Source organism: Trachurus japonicus, chromosome 21 (genome assembly GCF_045865225.1).
Source record: "Trachurus japonicus isolate A0001 chromosome 21, Traja_1.0".
NCBI lineage: Eukaryota > Metazoa > Chordata > Actinopteri > Carangiformes > Carangidae > Trachurus > Trachurus japonicus.
This window is the reverse complement of record NC_140927.1, coordinates 118,441-142,221: the sequence shown is the minus strand read 5'-3', so window position 1 is coordinate 142,221 and position 23,781 is coordinate 118,441. Positions and strand designations below refer to the sequence as shown.

At 40.0% G+C, this 23,781-nt stretch overlaps 1 protein-coding gene across 7 annotated transcripts in view; it reads left to right on the top strand.

Annotated features, from left to right (window-relative positions):
- Nucleotides 1–5,533: 5,533 nt before the first annotated feature.
- obsl1b (obscurin like cytoskeletal adaptor 1b) overlaps nt 5,534–23,781 on the top strand; it is a 37,641-nt gene continuing 19,393 nt past the window's right edge. For 2 of the 7 annotated variants that reach the window (XM_085765325.1, XM_085765326.1), the window contains exons 1-9: nt 5,539–5,986; nt 7,444–8,562; nt 9,870–10,139; nt 10,906–11,166; nt 11,273–11,584; nt 11,677–11,943; nt 12,106–12,381; nt 22,762–23,037; nt 23,171–23,443. In XM_085765325.1, the coding sequence (XP_085621451.1) occupies nt 7,548–8,562; nt 9,870–10,139; nt 10,906–11,166; nt 11,273–11,584; nt 11,677–11,943; nt 12,106–12,381; nt 22,762–23,037; nt 23,171–23,443 (2,950 nt within the window). In that variant the 5' untranslated portion in view covers nt 5,539–5,986; nt 7,444–7,547. Of the gene's footprint in view, nt 5,987–7,443; nt 8,563–9,869; nt 10,140–10,905; nt 11,167–11,272; nt 11,585–11,676; nt 11,944–12,105; nt 12,382–12,554; nt 12,831–13,089; nt 13,366–13,670; nt 13,947–14,274; nt 14,548–14,725; nt 15,002–15,104; nt 15,180–15,844; nt 16,175–17,631; nt 17,908–18,462; nt 18,739–19,841; nt 20,121–20,289; nt 20,566–20,767; nt 21,044–22,011; nt 22,279–22,761; nt 23,038–23,170; nt 23,444–23,781 lie in introns of all 7 variants that reach the window. The other 5 variants (XM_085765319.1, XM_085765320.1, XM_085765321.1 and 2 more) reach the window with 5 other exon arrangements.

Sequence of the window (23,781 nt, the reverse complement as noted above, 5' to 3'; positions counted from 1 at the left end):
TACAGTGAATAGTTATCATGAATAAATAAACACAGCTACAAAATTTAGATTAAGAAATTGCACAAGTTAAATACATTAAACATTAGTAAAATGCTGTATTGACAGTGACTTGAGAGAAGTGAATGTTCACATTTCTGCTGCTGCTTAAGCCAATGTTTAGCTTTAGCACTAAACATCCAGCACTAAACAGCCAACAGTGCATATCACTGCGTACTTAACTGTTATATTAGTAAATCATAATTTTTAGGGTCTCAGCCAGCATGTAATGTCTACTCACGTTCTTATCTTTCACCTCCCTCCAACTCACCCAGATCCACAATTCTTCTCACCATCTTCCTTTTCTCCCAGTGTATGGGACTACTTTATGCATGATTAATTGATATGGATGAATATCAAAATATGAAGCCCTAACCAAGTTGTGTAAACCAACTGATGATGTTTTTACAATGCCAGTTATGCTGCTAAGAAGCATAAGTGAAGGTATTTTTATTGGGGGGGACCATTCATGTTTTTCAGATGGGTGCGAGGGGGGGAGGGGGGATCTGCACCTATGCGTGTCATGCAAATATTATCATCAGTAAAAAAAAAAATTATAATTGAATATTTACGTTTGTAAGTTTTTCTTTTGTTTGCTATTTCCCCTTGTCCTCGTGATGGAAATATTTTGTGTCTCCTCTGACAAGCCTGACGCCTCCCTGCTGACTTCACCTGGAGTGAATGTGAATGGATGAGATACTGCAGCTTCCACTATGTAAACCTGAGATTTCCACCGGAAAATCTTCTGTCATTCATGCTTAGTGTTCACTGTCACTGCTTTCTTTCTCCAGGAGTGGGCTCACAAGATTGGACTTGGCAACATAATGACCACATGCAGTCACACTGAAGGCTTGTTTACTTTGGTTTAAGAGAAAGACACTGGTGAAGAAACTTTTTTCTGTTCTTATTTTTATTTTATTTTTTAAATAAATATAATCTTATCCATCAACGGTAACTGAGTCAGCTCAGCTCATCTTGATCATTTTAACATTAATTGTTGTGGTTCACATTTTTTAATCCCAAACCCCAAAGCTTAATCTTGAAAGTTTGAAATCATTAAAACACGTTTAATTAACAAAATAATAATGTGCATCAAGTGATGAAGACACAAAACAAACTTTTAACTATAGCAACAACAGCTTGGATCAAGAGTTCAAATTTTACATAGTGATATTTTATTTCCACTTACTTGACTTTCACTCTGAGATATTGAAATAACAATGAAATCATGTTAAAATTTGAATCATTCATGCTATTGGCACTGAAAAGGAAGGCAGTGAACTGATCTGTGGCATGTTGCACTTACACACGTTGGCCACCAGAGGATGAAGTTGCTTTTCTTTTCAAGACCTGAAGGGGTAAGGCTGGACTTCCTGATGCACTGCTGTTGACCTACAGTACACAGTCACTGTGTTTGACGACAGTTTGGCTCTTTATCAGTCCTTGACAAACTATGCTTTTTACTGTCACTTCCTGTCACTCCCCTGGCTTCTTGTTCTTTAAATTGTAGATCTGGTTTTAAGTTTTGTGATCACACTGTGGTTTTCAATAGTAATCAGTTGTTAATGTGACAACATTTTTATCATGGTACACTGCTTTTGTTAAATTTTCCTCTTTCTGTTTCTGTCTCTGTGTAGGAGTCTTCTTCATCTTTGTAGGACTTGGATGTAAAAACTCCATCATTTTATTGTTACACTTCAGACAAATGATCACATGCTTGTTTCCTGAATGTAGAACCAGTCTGAGAAGCTATCTCCTCTGACACAAACAAGACAGAAGACTAAAATCATTTATTAGTGCATATTGTATGCATTAGAGTTTTATAAAATGTTTAAAACCTGAACTTCTCCGTTCAGTTCGATGCCCTTCTCAGTACTACGACCATCTCTGAGCACATTTGTCATCACAGGACAAGGCACTGGGTTCAGTCCTGTGGTGCTATACGTACAACACTCTGCTGTATTAGTCGGTGTATCTGCGGGCCTTCGGGCTACTGTCTGAACACGTCCACAGCTCTGTGAATGTCTGCTTTACTCACATTCCAGTGTCAGGGAAAAGAAAGGCAAAATTGTCTGTTAAATGCTGTGTTGCAGTGTAACCTTAGAGAGAGCAGGGTCACAGTCCTCGCACAAAGAGGAAGACCAACAGGGCATCCTTCACTCATATCACTGAAGAGGCAAAGTGTGACAGTATAACGGTCATGCTCACCATTTTCTCCTGTTTTTTTACTTAAATTATATTTTTTTCCTATTTAAAAATGCTTTCTCATTCAATTTTATCACTACAGGAACTTTTGTCAAACTTCAGAGAATGATAACAAACGTCAGTGTGTGGGTATAAAGGGTAAAAAGGCCACTTCCACCTGACCACAGTGATACACAGTCCGCAGGACATAGCTTCAAGAGAGACATAAAGAAAACATGTAGTTGTGATTTTAACTTCAAAAGGGGTTTGAAGTATACGTGTGTGTGTGCAGTTTCCCTTAAAGGGTTAAGCACTGAGAGGTTACTAAGATTTATGGTTGCTTTTAGCCCTCCAAGCTTTTATTTTGACTTTGAAATAGATGCCTGGTAATGCTACTTATTTGGCAGGAGGCCCACTACATCATTTTTACAATTTTATGAGCACAGCGGGGTAGGAATATCCCTAAACTCTTGAGTTGTCCAGGAACACACAGCACAGACATAAAGTAATGCTGCTCTGTTCACAGCAGCATTTCAATACTGCTAACCTCTCACAGTGCACAACACATACATATACCTGATTATATGTCAGGTTTGCAGTTCTCAGTAACCAATGCATAAACACTCTGACTCAGCTATTGTTCACAAAAGGTCACAACCTGCATTAGATTCTACTGATAGATAGTTCTGAGTGGGCCAAATTTAACAGTGCTTTCTAGACAGAGTCTCTGTTGATGAACCAGTGTTTGGTTGTTCTGTCGATCCTGTCAGCGCTGGTTGGATTTAAAAACTTCACACCCTTTTCTAGTCTAGTGATTTACTGAGCTTGTGATGTTTGTTGGCGGATTGACCCTGGTTTGTTTTTCCATAATTTCACTCCAGCTCACAACTGCTCTAATTAAAATGACTGAGCATTTTAGGAAAAAACGAATGCATTAAGACAGAAAGCATTTTCCAGATACATGATAAAAACATAAATGCTTTCTGTTTTTCTTTTATAGAAAAGTATTGACCTCTTCAGAAATATGACCTTAGAGCCAGATCAACAAATATCAATGTAGCAATGTATATAAGTAGCTTAAGACAAACCATACGTATGTATTTAAAAACTCTTTTCTTTCGTTCTGATACAACATTTCTCCATTCATGAAAAATGAATTTCAGATAACCTAATAACCCTTTAAGTTGGTACTCAGTTGGAGGCACAAAACGTTTCATAACCAGCAACAGGGATCTGAGTTATATCAGATTACTTCCAACAGCTGAAATCGGGGAGGAAGGACTGTGGGGCTTTGGAGCCACTAAACAGCTGAAGAGACACTGCAGCCCATGCTGAGGCCCAGGCTCACAATCACACAACAGCACCACACACTTAAAAAAAAACAGTCCATGTGCTGTCCAGGCCTTATTTCTACAAGGCACACAATGAAATACTGCCTACTTAAAAATAAGGTGAAATGTCAACTGGTGATACTGATTTGAGTACAGTAGTATGGTAGTACTGTAAAAACAAAACAAACAAAAAAACTAATTGGTTAAATAAAAATTTGATTTCAAGGCAGTTTAGTGAAGAGGCTAAAAACATTTTGTTATTTGAGAAACGTGAAATCTAACACAGCGACTTGTTAATCCCCCAAAGAAAACCCTTATGGTTTACAGTTACCTATTTCATCCCATAACATGGTTGATAATAATATCCAGCCATCAGTCAAAAATACTTGCAGTATTTGATTTTGTTAAATTGTGCTGGATTACATACAAGCAGGGCCAATCTATGTTTATGGATTTTCCCTGTATTTATTTATTTATTTATCAGTTTCTGTCTTCATATGCAAACTGACTGGTAAAATGGCCAAGTCCTTCTCATTTGCTGCCATTAAGGAGAGACCCTAAACAAGATGTTCTCCATATTGTGCTACATCTGTATAAAAGTGGGAGTGGTTGTGTATGATACCAAGGCACATGAATTAGTGTGCATGTAGGTTTTGGTGAAGAGTGCATTCATTTTCATTTGTAGGTTGCTGTTCAACAGAAATACAGACAACACTCAGGTCTCTGCCTGGGCTGTGTGTTCAGCCATGTGATGTACCAATAGTTAGGCCTACTGTCCTTCTTGTTTTTTGGTTTTAAAATGGTCCAAATTGTTGCAGCAGAGCCAGAGATAAAATCTTTTTCATTGCACACATTCCTCTTCCTTAGGAAACCCTGGTGCCTACATTACCCATCATGCAAATCAACCATCAACAGCTAGTAGCAGCACCAGCAGCTAATGCTGGCTCCAACTACTAGCCTCAAAGTGAGATGAAAACCAGACTGGCGCTCAAATACGTATATTTTCCTTTTCATTTCATTCATCAAACCTGTTGACTTCAGCCTTTCAAACTTCCTCCTCCATATCAACAAAACCCACACACAACTTTTCCTCACATGCTGTTTTAAGTAAAGAGACTTTGATCTGTCAAATTCCTCCAAAGACTTAAATATAAATAAACGTGCTGGGTTGTCACTAGTCAGATAGTAGCCAAGATGCTAGCAAAGAGCGATAGTAAAAACTGGCCTAACTGTAGCTCAATTTACATGACACAGCAGACCCAGCTTTGGGGAAAACCCCATGTCATGGGCCACAGCAGAAGCTCACAAGCCGACTCAACACAACTCTGGCTTCTTATTCCAAATTCTTGCACCAGAGACAGAGATAGAACAGATTAATTTACTATTTGTTAAAAAAAGGTTTTGGATGCTGGATTCAGATGGACCAGATAGATTTTGGCACCTGGTGCGACACCCTCTTCTCACACAGCGTAGGGAGCCTCAGCATAAGGACGGCTGCATTCACACTTCACAGCTAAGGAATAGTGAAGGGGGTAACCCCCTGGAACCCACCCAACTCTCCCTGATATGCTGACGTAGTAGAAAATGTCAAGTCAAGGAGATGGCCCAATTTAGGCTTTCTGTGAATAAGACCTAACCATACTCTATCTTTGAAGTACTAAAAATGTTTTTGCATATCTGCAAATCAATATAAAGCTATTTTAACATCATATTTACTATATTGGCAAAAAAAAAGGCTTTAGCACATACAGTACCCTCGCTTGCAGAGATTCAGGTTTTGTAGTAACATTAGCTGAGGTCGTACTATATTAGATATGAGATGTTAGGTTGAATCTACATCAGAATATTGTATTTATTTAGACCCACATTGTACTATACACTCAGTGTGTAACTTGTGAATGAAAAACATTTGAAATTTATAATATCAGAGACAAAAGTCTTGCCCCTCTCCTCAGATTTTTTTTATTGCAAAGCCTCAAGTAAGCTAAGCAGTTCCCCTACACTGGCCACCTGAACTATCTTTAGCCCCTGCTGGCAAGTGAATGGAAGTGTCTGACTTATCTTCACTGCTGTCATCGAGGCAGCCAGTATTTTTAGGGGACAGCAGCAGCTGCAAAAGCATTTAATGGTATTCCACGAACAATGACACTTGGGGTGTCTACGGCCTGAACGACACAGAGATTGGGGGACCACTCCGAAGTCGTTGAACGGGAAGCCGGTGTGGATACTGAAGTTCTTCTTTCTCTCCACCTTCTACTGGACAGACATGTTGGAGTGGAACTTGGGTTGCTTGAGGAGAGCATGTGTCTGAATCTGAAGTCAACTTGGGACATTACTCAGCCTCCAGGAGACGGGTGGCACTGCTTCTCAACTCGACGAGAGAGATTGCAAGTACGGAATGTATGTTGACGGTCGTTCCTGGCGACTGAAGCGAGGTAGGTCATATGAGGGGTACACAGCACCGCTTCACAAGGGGCAAAGGTCATTCCAATTAAATCAGACAAGTAAACACAGGGGTTAATCTCCTCTCTTTAAACCTCCACAGGGAATACTGAAGACTTTCAACGCAATGTCCAAACTATGTTAATAAAACATCTCATCATGCAAAAGAGTTTTTATGCAACTTTGAACGTTTAGGAAACACGCACTATATGTAATGTTTTAAAATATTTTACTAAACCGTTTCCCATTAACATTCAGTTAAATTTTAATGTAAAAGCTGCTATTTAAAACTAACTCTCTTATAACATGAACAAATTATGTTTCATGTGAAATGTTTAGTAAAATAATTAGAATTCAACTGAGGCTTTATTTCTATTTTAGATATCCATCTCACATATCTCACATATCAAAAAAGGATTGATTTCTATTTTAGATGTCAATCTCACATAAGGCCTGACAGCACTAATGAAATAGCCACTAAAATCCAACCAGAAACTGTATTCCTACTTATTATTCACAGTATATTGCTATTAAATGTTCCAATAATGACAATCCTTCAAACAAAATTCTCTTTTGATAGTGTGGACAATTCGGACACTTTTAAAACATTAGTTTTTAGCATAATCAACATTTACTTGATTCAAGCAGATTAAGTTGATTAATATATTGTGTCAAGTTCAACAGCTCACTAAGGAGAACTTTTAAGTGAAAGTGAAAAGATGAAATTGCACAAATGGTCACAGGAGAGTATAATTTCAAAGGGAGAGAGGGAATAACAAACACTAGCATTTAGCGCAAACAAAATTTCTACTCTAAGTGTAACCGATGTATTAATGGATATAAAAGAAAAACAATTTTAAGAGTGACATTTAAAATGAGGAATTCCCTGTCAGAGCTGCCAACAAAGGGTGTGATAGGGGCTCTGCATATTTTGACTGCAAGGTCTCTTGGGTGGGCAGACTATGATTTCAGCCGGTGTTTGTGTGAGCACGCGGGTTTCAGAGCTGTCTTTGTGATACCTGACACACACACACACACTCACACACACACACGTACACACACAATCCCTCGCAGGTCTTTATTTAGGGCTTGCTATATTAAGCACTTTCCCACTGAAATACAGCACCAGCTGTACTGGCTATGTGTTGTGGCTGCTGTTGCAATAGGACTAGGCTGTTCTCTCTCTGTTAGCCCGTGTTTTTCTCTCATGCAGACAGATCTAATTCAGTTCATCAGACCATCCATTTGTGATGAAACATGTGCATGTTAAAGGGATTGAAACTGAGCGTATGAAAGATAGAAGTTTTATTTTCCATTCAAAATATATTTCATATAGGGTTGAATGATGCGTCTAGCAGATGGATATTTTGATAAATTAGTTTCACTATATGTCTTATCTCAAACACAAGCTGTTTGATCTGGAAGTAATGTCTGTCATTTCTCTTTTCAGAACAGTGCATTGCAGAAGTTGGACCATCTTAGCCACATACATAACTGCTACTTGTTGATCTCCTGGACTGCTTAAGGTGAAGTCAAAGACACAAAGACGCAGAAATGGATGTGTTTGGTGGTGCACCACGATTCTTGGCCTATCCAAGACCTGTGGTGGTGCAGAGCGGGACTGATGCAGTCCTTAAGTGTCAAATCGGTGGCGACCCAAGGCCTGCAGTTATTTGGGAGCGAAACAACGAAAAGATTGACCCGCATGGACGATACAGGGTCTTTGAGGATGGAAATGTTTACAATCTTATCATTTCAGCTGTGACCACAGAAGATAGTGGCCAGTACATATGCAAAGCAAAGAACAGTATTGGGGAAACATATGCAGCAGCCACCCTGAGGGTGGAAGGTGAGGCACAAGAGATGGAGCTGCGAGAGGAAAATAAGCCACGATTCCTCATCAAGCCACTCTCAACTCGCGCAGGACGTGGGGAAGATGCCGTCTTCTCTTGTAAGCTCTGGGGTAACCCACGACCAGAGGTTGTCTGGGAAAAGGATGGCAGGAAACTCAACGAAATATTTGAAAGTACACATTTCAGTGTGGGCTACCAGGATGGTGGATGGTTCCAGCTCAAGATCTTTAAGACTCGCGCACCAGATGGTGGTGTGTATACATGTAAAGCAAGAAATGAATGTGGAGAAGCATTGGCAGGGGCTGTTTTGCTTGTTGATGCAGGGCCAGGACATGAGGATGATGGAAATCGTAATGGCTACACAAATGGCCACTGGAAAACCCACCAAGGAAAACAGAGGAGTGGTAGGCAAGTGTCAAACCGACTCAAAGACGACACCATGACTAAGTCAACTAAAGTAAAAATGTTTGCGGTGACAGAGGGCAAACATGCCAAATTCCGCTGCTTTGTGACTGGTAAACCCAAACCAGAGATAATTTGGAGGAAAGACGGCAGGCTGATATTGTCTGGAAGGCGTTATTTGTTATATGAGGACAGAGAAGGATACTTCACACTTAAAGTTCTCTACTGTAAGCAAAAGGATAATGGAGTTTATGTTTGTGCTGCATCAAACACTGCAGGGCAAACCCTAAGTGCTGTACACCTCTCCGTGAAGGGTAAGTCAAGACCCCATTTACTGGCTTTCAAGTTTTTATTTTGTTACAGTAAAGAAAATGTATATGATTTTATGAGCGAGTATCAACACAGGTGTAGCCTGAGAATGTATTTTCAATCCAGGTCCAGGATGTTCTTGGATCAGATTTCTATCCATTTGATATTACGATGATGTCAGTGAGATGTCTCCAAAAAGGTTCTCTGAGATCATTTATTGGGATAAGTCCAGAGAGCTAGTTTGGAGAAGTTGTATTGTGGTATTATGTCATCTAAGATAAAACTGGATAAAACATTGCTCAACTGATCTGTAACCTTATATAGAAAGCTTATGAGTTTTTAACTACAACACAAAGTAAAAACCCTTACTATTACATTTTGTTCTATTCTTATATTTGTTAAAAGACATTGCTTTAAAGAACTAACTTAGTCAAGTAAATGTCACATATAGTGTAGGCTATCATCAGTTAAATTCACAAATGGTCAGCAGGCTTGTAAGCTGCAAATATACTTAGTAATCAAAGTCTTTCACTTCAGCTGCATTAAATGCAATCCGATCCTGGGTCCACTGGAGGATTAATGAAATGTATTAATGATCTGAAATTTGACCTGATCTTGAGGAGGACTTTAACAGCACTGAGATGTCTGCAAAGTCACTTAGCCTGTGAAATGTCTAGGGAGAAGTCCATGTGATCAAAATCTTTGGGAAGGGGATCATATTTCTCACATGGCCCAGAGAAGTCCAAACTCATGGCACCAACATCAAGTATTGTACTGTATCAGTCAGAGATAGGGAAAGTAAGACTGAGTTAGAGTTAATGTTAAGTGGTGGCTGTAGGATAGATTGGAGTTGATTTAAACTGAAGACAGTGAATGAATTTAATCAGCTGAGTGTTTCATTAGATTTGTTAAAACAATAAGATAAGTAAATAACAAACTACGCACACCAAATACTAAATATAGTCCAAATTCTTTTGTTTACAACTGTCTGGTGCTGTCTGATGGTGTCAGTTACAAACAGTTTATTTCCTATCTAACACCCTGATGTGTTAATGACCCCCCCATTCCTCAACTAAATAAGCCACTTGTCTCATGATTTTGACCATCTTGTTTGCTTCATTGGAATTTGCTGCCTAATACATTTCAATTTACAGTGTTTACTAGAAGGACATAGATGCAATTTATACTGATGAAATGTTACTAAAGTCAACTTATGCAAGTAAATATGAATATCTCTCAAGTTTGTTTCTTAGTACATTCGGATAAGTTATATTGACTTAATCAGACTGGTGCTCTTTTTCCTTGGTCCCAGAGCCACCTGTGCGGTTCAAGCAGCCTCTGATAGATCTGGAAGTATGGGAACGAGATTTGGCTATTCTTGAGTGTGAAGTTCCAGAAGACTCTGTTCCCATCACATGGTATCTGGAGGATAGACGACTGCAGCCAGGGGCCAAATATGGAATGGAGGAGTGGGGAACAAAAAGACGACTAACTATCCGTGACATCGGAGTTGATGATGATGGGATTTATCTCTGCGAAATGCCTGATGGGGGGAGGAGCATTGCGGAGGTAGCCGTAAAAGGTAAATCTGGATCAAATAACAACTACTTTATTTGAAATGCACAATACAATGAAAGACGATTATTTTTTATTTTTTATTTAGCCTTTATTTAACCAGGTAAAAAGACCTGTTGAGATTGAGATCTCATTTTGAAGGGCGACCTGGCCAAGAGGGCAGCAATTATTATGTGACACAATAATCACAGCTTGAGTTTTTGAAAAATAACATCACTTAGTTAAAGGTGATAGCTACAAGTTTAATTCCTCCTGGCCAGTAGGTGTAGAACTCACACTGCCTGCTCTCGAGATCATTCCATGCCGACGTTGCCAATGTAACCAGATGTAAATATTTATATATTTTGGACCCGCCAAAATGTATCAAACAATTATTTTATACTTTTTTTTTTTTATTCAGTAAAATTAATACTTTTATTCTGCACCCCTCTAGACATTCTGTGGATGCATTATTTAAAAAAAAAAATGAATCCTTTTGATGAAAAAGTTGTAGCTATAACCTTTAAATTTGACTTGACTTCCTCTAGACCAAAATCTGTAAATATGGTAACCTTTGACCTTAGTGAAGACAAAGTACCGGTGTGAACCACATTCTTACTGAGCAATATCACTAACTTTCTCTCCGTAGGAGCAAGGGAGAAAAAGGTAAACCCTTGTAGATGAAAATTGTTATGACTTCAGTTAAGTTAGGTGAATTTGACCACTCACGCAAACTTTGTGTTGCATTGGTTTATGTATGCTAAGGAAACACTCACTGAAGTGTCTTCTTGCAGGTACAATTTTACGGAAGCTTCCAAGAAAAGTGGATGTCTTGGAAGGTGAAAACGCTGCCTTCTGTGTTGAAGTGGAAAAAGAGGAGATGGACATCCACTGGTATAAAGATGGCATAGAGCTGCGGGAAACCCATCAGACCATTCTTAAGTCCTTTGGTCGAACTCACATTCTGGTTTTTGTCAACACAATGCCCCAAGATTCTGGCCTTGTGACTTTCCTTGTTGGCAGATCCAAGACTTCCTCTCAGCTAAGAGTGAAAGGTAGGGGTCATAATCGATTGATTATCTGCTTTTGGAATCGATCAGCGTGGCTCATTTATTCCATGTGATAAATTGATGCTTATGAATGATGGATTTCTAATTTCAGCGGCCAGACATTGTCCTCCCAGCTGTCCGGTGGGTGTGCAGATCAACACAGAACGTGCCAATGCTGCTCTTCTGTCATGGGTTCCTGCTCAGGACTCTCGAAAGAACCCTCCGTCTGGGTACGTGCTTGAACGCCAGGAAGTGGGCACTGGCTCACAGGAGTGGCTCCAGTGCCTGACCACTGACTCTGCAACGTCTGTGGAGATCCTTGGTGACAGTGTACCATGTGAGGCAGATTACCGGTTTCGCATCTGCAGCGTAAACAAATATGGAAAGAGCAACAATGTCGAGTTCCCCAGAGCCGTTCACTTGGGTAAGTACAGTTATACTGAAACAACTGTGCTCATCAATGTGGTTTAAGACACATTTCTCTAAATAGTTTTTTTTGTGTGTTTTTATGTATAGTTCCAGTGGCCAGAATACAAGCTCCCTTACAGGATGCTTTGGTGCCAGAGGGACAAGATGCTATCTTCTCCATTGAGCTCTCGGCCTCAGTTATTGGCACTTGGTTCTTAAACGGTACGCAGCTCCAGGAGGAGGATCGTTTTTCCATGCGTCGCTCACGAACACACCAATCTCTTCGCATACGGGGGGTACGCGATACAGATAATGGAGCTGAGATTACATTTATTGCCTATGGCATCCGGGATTCTGCAGCACTGTACATCCAAGGTATGCAAGTGTCACTGTTAGTTTCGTTGAGTATGTGGTATATCTTCTTGTGTGTTTTTTTGGCACCAACAATATAAGATGACTCTAATGTCCTGTATCCATCATTTCATTAATCTTCAACAGCAGACTCAGTGAAAATTATTATCATTTCAATTTTTGCAGCTCCTCTTGTCAAGTTTTCATCAATGTCAGAAATGGATCGAAACAAATTTGTAGAAGTTGGTAACCCCATCGTGCTCTACTGCGAGTTATCAGATCCTGCAGCTCCAGTGCACTGGTACAAGAATGGGGTGGAATTACAAACAATGGAGGGTCTTCATATCCAATCTGAGGGCACCATGAGAAGAATCGTCATCCAATCATCAGAGTTCTCACATTCGGGGGTGTATTGCTGTGATGCCATTGATGATGTCATCAGGTTCAATGTGGAAGTCGAGGGTGAGTGGAGGGAGTTTCTTATTGGTGTCTTTTTACAGAAACTAACCATCTTTATCATCATGTTGAGCAGTTCTTTTTTTATTTAACAAACGCATTTAGTCCTCTTTTAAAGTCTGCCATATTGAACCATATAATCTTTACAACTATCCATTAAAATATCCAAATATCCCTAGCCCCACCCGTGAGGTTTTCAGCACTGCCAGACGGTGAGAGGAACAAAACCATCCAAATAGGCTGCCCCATTGTTTTACAATGTGAGCTCTCAGATCCCTCTGCCCAGGTTCACTGGTACAAAGATGGCTCCAAGCTCCATCATGAAAATGGAGTAGATATTCAAACTGACGACTTGGCAAGAAAACTGATTGTGCATTCAGCAGAATATTTCCACTCTGGGTTATACTGCTGCAAGACAAAGGGTGACACCATCACATTCAATGTGGACATCAAAGGTGATTTGTTTTATCTTAAGCAATGTGACACATTAACAAGCTCTTTCTTAGCAAAGCAACTAACTCTTATGACACCCTTGAATTCTTGAATTCTATTGCCTTTCCTCTTAACTCTTATTAAAAGTGCAGCTAAGCTGTCACCTTGTTTACATTGCTTTACAGCATGTTAGTAGTTTAGTTGTCAGTAAATAGATTATTATGAATAAGAGCTGGCATGAGGTTGATCTGAGGTTGACATAAGATCTAAACATATCTATAGCTCCACCTGTGAAGTTCTCAGCAATTCCTGAGGACATGAGGACCAAGTCGATCGAAGCAGGCTGCCCTATTGTACTCCAGTGTGTTGTGTCGGATCCTGAGGCCCACGTTTGCTGGTACAAGGATGAAATGCACCTCATTTCAAACACTGCAATAGAAATCCACTCAGAGGGCAACACAAGGACGTTAGTTGTTCAGTCTGCAGAGCTGTGCCACTCTGGTGTGTACAGATGCACCACACAAGATGATACCGTGGAGTTTCAAGTGGAGATCAAAGGTGACTTTACAATTTTTATCTTGTGCGTTTATATTGTAACCCCACCTCCTCTTTCTAGATGCCACTAATAATCCCCGCTTCTACTCTAAATTGTTTGAAAGACTGTTTCATGCACATAAGCTTAAAGAACTGTTAACACACCAGGTGATTACTATTTATGGTCATTTGTTTTGTGACTGCTGTGGCTCTCCCTGAATTGAAAGTCTCCAAAGCCCTTTCATCTTCTGCTCAGCAGTTACATTTTTGCAAGGTATCCATTTCCACAGTCTTGATTTTATTTAGCTGTCCTGAATTCCCAATGCTAGCTATACCAGTGACGTACTCTACTATCTTTGACGTTGAGAGAACCAAGTCACTTGAAGCAGGCAAAGCTTTGGAGCTGGAATGTGAGGTTGCAGACTCCAGTGTGCCTGTCTGCTGGTATAAAGATGGTGTAAGGCTCTTCCCGCAGAGTGGGTGGGATATACAGAGTAATGGCACTTTGAGGAGACTCATTATCCCATCTGCTGAGCTCTTGCACTCAGGGCTATACAGCTGTGAAACCTCTGATGACACTATCCACTTCACTGTGGACATTAAAGGTGATTTTTTTCAATCAAAATTTTGAATCTTAAAGCAAACCCTAGAGCTTCCTGGAGACTACATGCAACTAACATTTTACAATATGCATATTTGTCTGTCTGTGTTTAAGTAGTGGTCTGTGTGAAGTTATAATGGTTTTTGTTTGGTAAAATTAATCTCTACTGACAAAATGATAATATCTAATTAATCTTTGAAAATGTGCATTTTTTTGGTCTGAGATATAACGGATTAGTTCCCATGCTTGGGAAAGCTGAACCTATAACCCCTTTCTAGAGTCTTGATATGCACTGTTAAGTCCACAATTATAATATGAATCATCATCTTTAGCTCCAACGTTGCCGGTGTCGCCCTCACCAGACGTTGTGGAGATGCAGTCACTTGAGGCAACCTGCTGCAATGAACCAACATGTGAAACCTCAGACCCTGCTGTCCATGTGTCATGGCAGAGGGATAAAGAACATGATTCTAATAGGGAGCCTGATTATGAAATGGAAGGCATCAAGAAGACCCTTGTTATTGAACCAACTCATCCTTCAAACTCTGGAGCATACTATTGTGCAACAGCAGATGACGTTGCCCAATTGATAGTAAAAAATCCAGGTGATTTTTTTTGTACATGTGTTTTTGTATGTTAGTTATGACTAACTCTTCATGTAGCTTTTAGCCTGTCCTCTTCTTGTTGTTACAATACATAGCTGATGTGTGTGTCAGTATTCTTTTTCTAAAATCTATCTAGGATAATGTATACTGAAATTATCCCCCCAATGATTGTCTGTAGTGCCATCTCCGACATATCTGCTCGGTCCTGATGTTGAGAAGACAGAGTCTGCAGAAGAGCACTGCCAAATTGTTCAGCAATTTGAGATTTCAGATCCAATTGCCAAAGCCTGTTGGTACAAAGACGGAACCCAGATCTACCCAAAAATGGAAGTTGACTGTCAGTCACAGAGCAGCAGCCAAGTCTTGAACCTCCCATCACATGACTTGTCTGGTGATGAGAGGTTAATTGGCTGTGAAACATGTGATGATTCACAGTCAAATGTGGACTTAAAAGGTGGTGTTCCACAATGTACCTGCATAATAAGAATCAAGAATTTAGTTACATACATGAAGCTATCACCCAGCTCACTGTTTTCTCTTTGGCTTTGTCCAAACAGCAGAGCAGTGTCACTATGGTGATGAGATTGATGAGATAGCTGATGCATCTGCCCAATACACTGTGGATGTCGAAGGTGATTTGATATATTTGAACATCAGTCATCCATGTTAACCCAGCACATACATGCCACTAACAACAGTGGTGTATTTCATTGTTAGCTCAATCATCTGAGGCACCTGTATTTTTTTCTGACAATTGCTTTTTGTGACATTATCATCCCTTGTCTCATGTCATTTTCTGCAGTTTTTGGCTCTTAATGAAATATGTGGGTGTTCAGTAGCTGAGTAGCTGCTCCTCATACTAACATATATGTTGTGTTTGTCATTCATTCTTCATTTTAATAGCCATCTTTGCTTGTAACAAGCAGCTTCCAACTCTTTAAGTCCATCTTTTGTCTTATTCATCACAAGATCCTCTCATACACATTGCTGCCCTGAACCTCTCCCCGTTGCAATGACAACGAACTCTTATCAAAGAGAAGAAAATTAACAGACCGTATAGGTTTTTAAGGTGTTAGTGCAGAGATTGATGGCATGGCAATACAAGGAGTCATTTGAAAGGGGAAATATAGGAGCTCAATCTCAGACCAAACCTGGTCGACTTTCTTGTTTGTCTTTGCAATGGATTATCCCATAACTCCATGCTAACCCACACTGATGTAAAATTCTGTTATGAGAAGAAGTATTGACACCATCAACCACTGAAAACCTTTCTCTGTGTACACCACAATGCTTATAGCTACATCGCCAAGGCTCTCTTCTGACCAAGAGAAGAGCAAGTCCACCGAAGAGGCTTATCCTGTTCTCTGCATGTCTTCACAATGCAATTCCGGCATCTTCGGTGGCAAGGGTGGAGAAACTGATATTGAAGACCATTCCAGACCAATGCCAACTTCCCAGTCAACATATTCATATACGACTGATGGGATTACAACTAAACAGCCAAAGGAGCTCCGGAACAATCAACGAACAATAACTGGACAACTTCCTGTTCACTGTAACTCTGCCAAGCCAACAGTTATCCAATCTAACACACACCATTACACTAAACAGTCCACAGAACCACAAGGTGAGGAATTCTTTCACTCTGTACAGCATGCAGAAGGTCCAGCTGAAGAGTTTGATAATTCCCTGCAGACAGCTATCAAGACAGATGAGTGTTCTAATATTTTACAAACAGTAGCTGTTGAGGAGGAGGAGCTAAAGAGCTCTATACAGTTGGCAACTGTCCAAACATTGCCAGGAAGCCCCCAGCACACTTCAACTGCCCAGTCAGAACACCTTACTAACCACTTACAAATTGCAACAACGAAATCAGACAAGCTCTGTAACTCCTCAAAAACTGCACCTATGCAGCCAGAGGAGCCTTTTACATCCCTATATAACACAACTTTCCAGTCAGAGAGGCCCTTAAAACCCTTGCAGACTGGAACTACACAATCAGAGGAGCCCTTTACATCCTTATACACCTCAACTGTCCAGTCAGAGGAGCCTTTTAAATCCTTGCAAACTGAATCAGAGGGGCTATGTAGCTCCATGCAGATGTCAGCTGCCCTGTCAGAGAAGCTTCTTGACTGCTCACAAACTGAAAGTGTCGATTCAGAGGGGCCATGTAACTCCTTATGGACTTCAGCTGACCAGTTAGAGGGGTTAAACAGACCCCTACAGACATCAACTGTTCAATCAGAGAAGCTCAGTGACTTTCCTGACACCACGTCTCCTCAATCATTGGACTTGTATAACTCTAAAGAGGCAGAACCTGTCCAACCAGGGGAGCTTTACAACTTAGGACAGCTCGCATATGTGAGAATGGATGGCCTCTATCACACAGGACAAGCAGAGCCTACCTATTCAGATGTGCTGTATCAGTTCACGCAGGCCCCAACAGTCCAAGCAGAATGTCACCACACCATGGAGGCCACAGAAGACCAAGTAGACAGCACAGTTCACTCTGGGCAAAGACCATCTACTCAGTGTGCAGAGCCTAACTATATCAAGCAGGCATCCACGGTCCACTCAGAAGAGATCTATCTATCAAGGACATGTGACAGTCACTGGAGTGACAGTGTCACAGCAAATAAGGTGGCTGTTGAAGGTGATTTAAATGGTTAGCATTATCAAACAAAAATGGACGGGCACAATGTTGACATTGTGTAAAATGAAGAGATTGCTTTTTGCAATCCTTGACATTTTGACAAATTTTGTTCCTACTAAAACCTAGTTTAAAACTGAGCTTGGGTGGTTTGTGAGGAATATCAAAGATAGACGGAAGAGTAGATACATTAGCTTCAGATCCTAACATGAATGCCTAGTTAAATCAAGTCTAACCAAAGGTACCTCTTGTTAGATTACTAATATAACATGAAGACATATCTCTCAGAATGACTTATTTTAACTATTAAGATTTATTGGCATGACTAATCTTGATTTGAAAGTTTGCTCTTCTGTTGTTTGAAAGCATAATCTTTGTTGTATTCAGTTATAGTGATGCAATTTTCTATCTGCTGTTACCTCAAACATCCCCAGCTCCGCCTGTGACAATTACAACGCTTTGTGATGCTGAGAGGAACAAGTCTGTCGAAGTTGGTGCACCCCTAGTACTGCAATGCGAGATATCTGATCCTAACGCTCAAGTTACTTGGTATAAGGACGACATAAAACTGCATGAAGCAACTGGGCAAGAGATGATGGCAGAGGGTTCCATAAGAACATTGGCTTTCCAGTCAGCGATGGTGTCTGATGCAGGGATTTACAGCTGCAAGACAACAGATGACACAATGCAGTTTCATGTGGATGTTAAAGGTGACAAAGTTGCTTCCTTCTGTTATGCAAGTAGATTATAAGTGAGGATAAAGTGCATTAGAATGTTTGTGATTTTCTGGTAGTGAGTTTTATTACCTTGGATGAACATATTCTTATGTAGACAGGCTTGTATTTAAAAAGAAAGAATATATTGCAAAGATAAGAAGACATAAATATTCATTTTGTCTCTTTGATCCTTTTTGGATGATAAAAACTTACTGTAAAGCTATCACGACAGAACAGGAGATGTCAGTTGAATGCATTTATGTGTGGTTTATAAACCACAATCACAGTGTGCCAATATTGTCGTAATTTAGCAACAATAGCATCAGATAAAGCTTTATGTGGCTGCTTGGGGTTGGTAGAATACGGCAGACACTTTGCTTGTTAGTTCTATTCTGGACATGGAAATTAAGATGCCCAATTTCCATCTAATATATTGGTAGAGGGCAGGGTTTGAAAGTGGAGGCTTTTATTTCAGCATTGTGCTTTGCTTTACTTGATTGATCCCAGTACATATAATTGACCGATTCTATTCTACATCCAATCCTGTAGCTCCACCTCTGAAGTTCTCAGCCATATCCGAGGCTGACCAGAAAAAGACAGTCGTGGCAGGGAGTCCTATTTCTCTCCAATGTGAGCTATCAGATCCCTCTGGACAAGTCAGTTGGTACAAGGATGGAACAAAGCTCCTACCTCAAAGTGGAGTAGACTTCCAGTCAGAGGGAAGTTTGAGGGGTCTAGTTGTCCCATCAGCAGAGCAGGTTCACACTGGCATATACCGTTGTGAGTCAAAGGATGATGACATCCAGTTTGCTGTGGAAGTAACAGGTGATGCTCAGAAACTGTGGTGCTTTCATTGTCATGCACTGCTAACTAACTGTAACAGCAGTTCTGTTGTTCAAGTCATGCTTGACTCATCACCTAACAGAAAATGGTTCACTTTTCTACTTCCCAAACTTTGTCATCTACTTTGTTGGAAATGTTAAGCAACAGATTTATTCTAATAATACTGATATCTGCAAATCAATTAATACATCCCTAAAATAAGGACAAATGTTTCAATTAGCTACTTTCAGTTTGCAGAATACAACATAATGACAGAAAATTTAAATGTTTTAACAAACATATAGGATGTCCTTGTTCCAAACATGTTAGGAAACAACAAGCTTCATAAAGCAGCTACTTTTTTATGCATGTCTAGTATCATTTGTTTCTTTTTCATGAAACATACTAACTGAACACTGCTCTTAGCGTTACCAGTGGTTCCCAGCCTGTGTACTTCAGCCCACTGATGGGCCACAAAGATATTGTAAGTGGGCCAACAAATCATTTGCAAAACAGTATAATTTGGACCCTGTTGTATATTTGTTTGCCATTTCAATCTGACAGCTGCTAAAACATTATATTGATAGCAAAAATGGTAGTATAAAAGCTGATTAGCAACAGGAAAGAGTCAGATTATCTCTTGTCCATCAATAAATAAATACATTTTGAGCTACCCTTACTTTAAGTTCCATCCTGAGTGTCAAGTCATCATTAAAATGATAAATGGTATGAGAATGTATTACTGGCCTCCACATTGTGAGACGTGGACCACCAATATTTTTGGTAGTTTTTTGTTGGCCATTATTTGGAAAAGGTTGGGAAACACTGCCATAAACAACCATCTTGTTAATTTGCTGTGTGCGTCTTACCCGTTTTATCTTTGTGCTTTTTATGTCAGTGTACTATTACAGTGGATAACTCTTGATTCAAATCATGTTTTGTTATGTCTTTGTGATATTTGTTGTATTTTTGTTGTTTTGTCATATGTGCTTTGTTTTTGCCATCTGTCTACATTGGTTGACCTATCTTGAAATCTTTGTATTTGAATACACAGCAGCTTGGATATTTAATTAAGATACTCTTTTTGCAATATCTGAAACTTATAGCACAACCTGTGAAGTTCTCAGAGCTTCAAGAGACTCACAAGAACAAATCCGTTCAAGAAGGCACTCCTATCGTTCTCAGCTGTGAACTCTCTCATGATCCTTCTGCTCATGTCGACTGGCACAAGGATGGGATGAAACTCCTGCCAGAAAACAATGTGGAGATACAGTCTGATGGTCTAACAAGGAAGCTACTCATCTGCTCAGCTGAAAAAATACATGGTGGCACCTATGAATGTTCAACATCAGATGACACCGTCACATTCCAAGTGGACGTAAAAGGTGATTTATTTCTATCCTTACTATCTTCTTATACATATCACGTCCATCTTATTCTGTGTTGTGAGTGGTTTTGAATGTTCATGAGAACGTGGTGTAACTGGCGGGACCATGTGCTCTGTCCAGTGTTAGTGACCTCTTATCCAAAACCTTTGTTATTTCCCTCTCTTAGGCCGATCGCCACAGATCATGCCAATCCCACTGTCAGAAAAAAACATGACGATTACAATTGGTTGTCCAATTATCCTCAAGTGTGAGGTCTCAGACCCTGTTGCCCAGGTTTCCTGGTTTAAAGATGGGGTGGAGCTTTTTTGCAAAACGGGCCTCGATATGAAAAGAGATGGCACCTTCAGAAAATTAATGATTCATTCAGCTAAGGTCTCTGACTCTGGTGTCTACAACTGTAGCCTTGCTGAGGATGTTGTGACATTCCAAGTGGACGTTGAAGGTGATTTTCTTGTATGCAGTCTGAATGAATGAGCTTCCAGGTGTGAGAGAAACATTTTAGCCCTCAATTAATTAATTCAACTGCACACAACAGTAAGAGTAACAGTAAGAAAACTGGGCTATCCCAAATGTTTCTCTTTCTCTAAATGATTTTCGACAGCTTTAACAGCAGTGTTCTGTATTACTTTTATGATATCCCACAGCTACTCCTGTAAGGTTTTCGGCACTTCCAGAGGTTGCAAGAAACAAATTTGTTGAGGCAGGCTGCCCGATTAAGCTGCAGTGTGAAGTCTCAGAGCCAACTGCCCAGGTGTATTGGCACAAGGATGGAGAACAGCTACCGTCAAAGAATGACTATGAAATCGAGACAAAAGAAAATCTGAGAGCGCTAGTTATCCAATCAGCAGAGATCACAGACTCTGGAGTGTACAGCTGTGAGGCCGCAGATGACCATATAGAATTCAAGGTGGATGTTGCAGGTGATCTAAATATTTTGAGCTTTGTCAGAATCACTAACTTCTTTCGACAAATGCTTGGCTACCACAACAACTTAGGCTTCCAACAATTTATTGTATAATATTGAAGATAATGTGTACTAATAATTAATTGTGTACATTTTATGATTCAGGATAACTTATAGACACCCAATACATTAGTTTCCAACCTTTTTGCACCATGGACCAGATTCAGAGATAATTTTCTCACAGACCGGTTTGAAATAATTTGATTAAAAGTAAATGATTGCAATGTTTTTGTCCAGAAGATACTAGGAGACAGCCAAGAAAAGATGGAAATTCTCTTTTCTGTTTGTTGCTTGTTGACTAGATGGTTGATAAAGTTCAGTTTGAGCTGTCATCGCGTGACAATCTGACACTGCTACTTTGTTCTTTCCATGGAGCACGATAACAAAGGTGCCGTGGTCATGCACTACTGCATAGTCCTGTGATCACAGACCACTGTTCTCAGATGTACTGTAGCAAAGCCTGACTGTATTCATCTCTGCCATTTGCTGCAGGATGCAGAGCAGACTGTTGTGCTCGTGACTGTGTGACTCTGATGACATTTATCAAGGATAAAATGCAGAAGCTGTAGACCCACCGGCCTGAAATGGCTTTATAGCTCTACATGCTGTATATTATAGTTATGGTGTCATAAACAAACAGACATACCAGCAAAGAGTGAGCACAAACAAATCAAACCAAGTTTGCCAGGAATTAGACCGATTCACTCCTCGTAACACTAGGTCACTGACCGATCCCATTGGCAGTAGAACTGTTAAAGTAACTGAGTGATTGAACAGTTGTTACACCGCCTGTTGAATTTGGAGCCTGTATTAGATTTTACAGCCTTTAGCCTATAAATCTATGTATGTTACATAGTAAATCTGATTACTATCTGGTTACTGTTAAATGAATTGAAGTTCCTATAGCACCAGTTTGATTCTCAGATGTTCCAGAGTCTGAGACGAACAAGTCTGTTGAAGCAAACAGCCTGATCAAGCTGCAGTGTGAGACCTCAGGCCCAGCAAGCCAGACCTGCCAGTTTGAGGATGGGATAAAACTCTTGCCAAAATTGGATATAAACATGGAATCAGAGGGCGAAAAGACGACACTGGTCGCGAAGTCGGCCACATCTTCAAACTCTGAGGTGTACAGTTGTAAAACTGATGATGATGATGATTCAGATTTCAACAGTATCTATGTGGAGGTGAAAGGTGATATGCTTAGCTTTTCTTGGCAAGATGTTGTCACTGCAGAGTCTTCTCCACCTTCATGATCCCTAATATCTAAAAAGGAAGCAAAGCCCTATCATCACATTCATCATAGCTGTTATTCCTGTAAATGTCCTCATTTTAACATTTTGTTGTTTTTAACGCACATGCTTCATATTTTCGATCAGTGTCTGTAAAAAAAAAATAGCATGTATTTTGACAAGTTTGCAATTTCCCCCCCAACACAGCAATGGTTGCAATACATGAGTGCACTGCTTAAATTAACTTGTTCAGTTTGTTTCAAAAGCGGATTAACACCCATGGATGATTATGATGTCTACGAGGAGTTGTCATCTAGATAGCAAAGCTTGAGATCAGCATGTCTAAGCTGTGGAAACCTGACCTTCCAGCTACTGAGTGCATGAGCATAAACCATAAAGTTTACTTTCAAGCAACAACTTATCTCTTCTGTACTGTTTTGTGCAGCACCACCGGTAACATTTGCTGATATCCCAGAGGAGGACCTTTTCAAGAGTGTTGTGGAAAAGGAACAGCTTGTCCTGTCATGCGAAGTATCGAGGCCTGACGGTGTTATCCAGTGGTACAAAGATGGAGCTGAAATGCAACCAAGTGATAATGTTGCAATACAAGCAGAGGACACCAAAAGAAGTCTGACTCTACATTCAGCCAAACTGTCTGACACGGGGACATACACATGCCGTGCAGGAGACAACATTTTGATCTTCAAGGTTACTATACGAGGTAATAAAAAACTAAATTTTCCACAAAATAGCCCAAAACTGCACAAACGTTTACAAATACTACTTATAGTTACCCTGATCATGAAGAGAAATGTTCAAATCGTATGTGGATTTCATGTTCTCTTTCTTCAAAGAACCTCCGGTGATGATAATCCACCCAAAAGAGGATGTCCATCTTGACCGCCACGTCCCTGATGAAATCATTCTGAGTTGTGAACTGTCTCGTCCCAATGGTGTTGTCGGCTGGTACAAAGATGGCCAAAAGCTGCAAGAGAGCGAGAAGATCAAGCTAAAGGTCGAAGGTCCTTACCGACGATTGAAAATCCTTTCCAGTGGAGTCGAGGATTCTGGAGAATACGTCTGTGATACAGCAGATGATTCAATATTCTTTCATCTCAGTATTACAGGTAAGATCCCCAACATGTTAATAGATGTCTCTATTGTTACAGTAGAAAGCAAATTGTGTAGATCGCAAGGCATCAGTGTGCTCACAAAACAAGTACAAGCTGAACACAAAAAAAGGCAAAGGAACTACTAAAACTGATACTAATATCCCTCTATCTCTTCCTAAACCACACTCAATTGTTATCACAATATGCAATGGTTATCTGAAGAGTGGAAAATGACAAAAAAAAAGTGTCAATTTCAAAAAAATTTAAATTATTCTACTATACTCCCCAGGTCAGGCTAGTTATTTGGACACATGTTGGATTGTCAATTTTGAAAGTTACAAATCATGTCATAT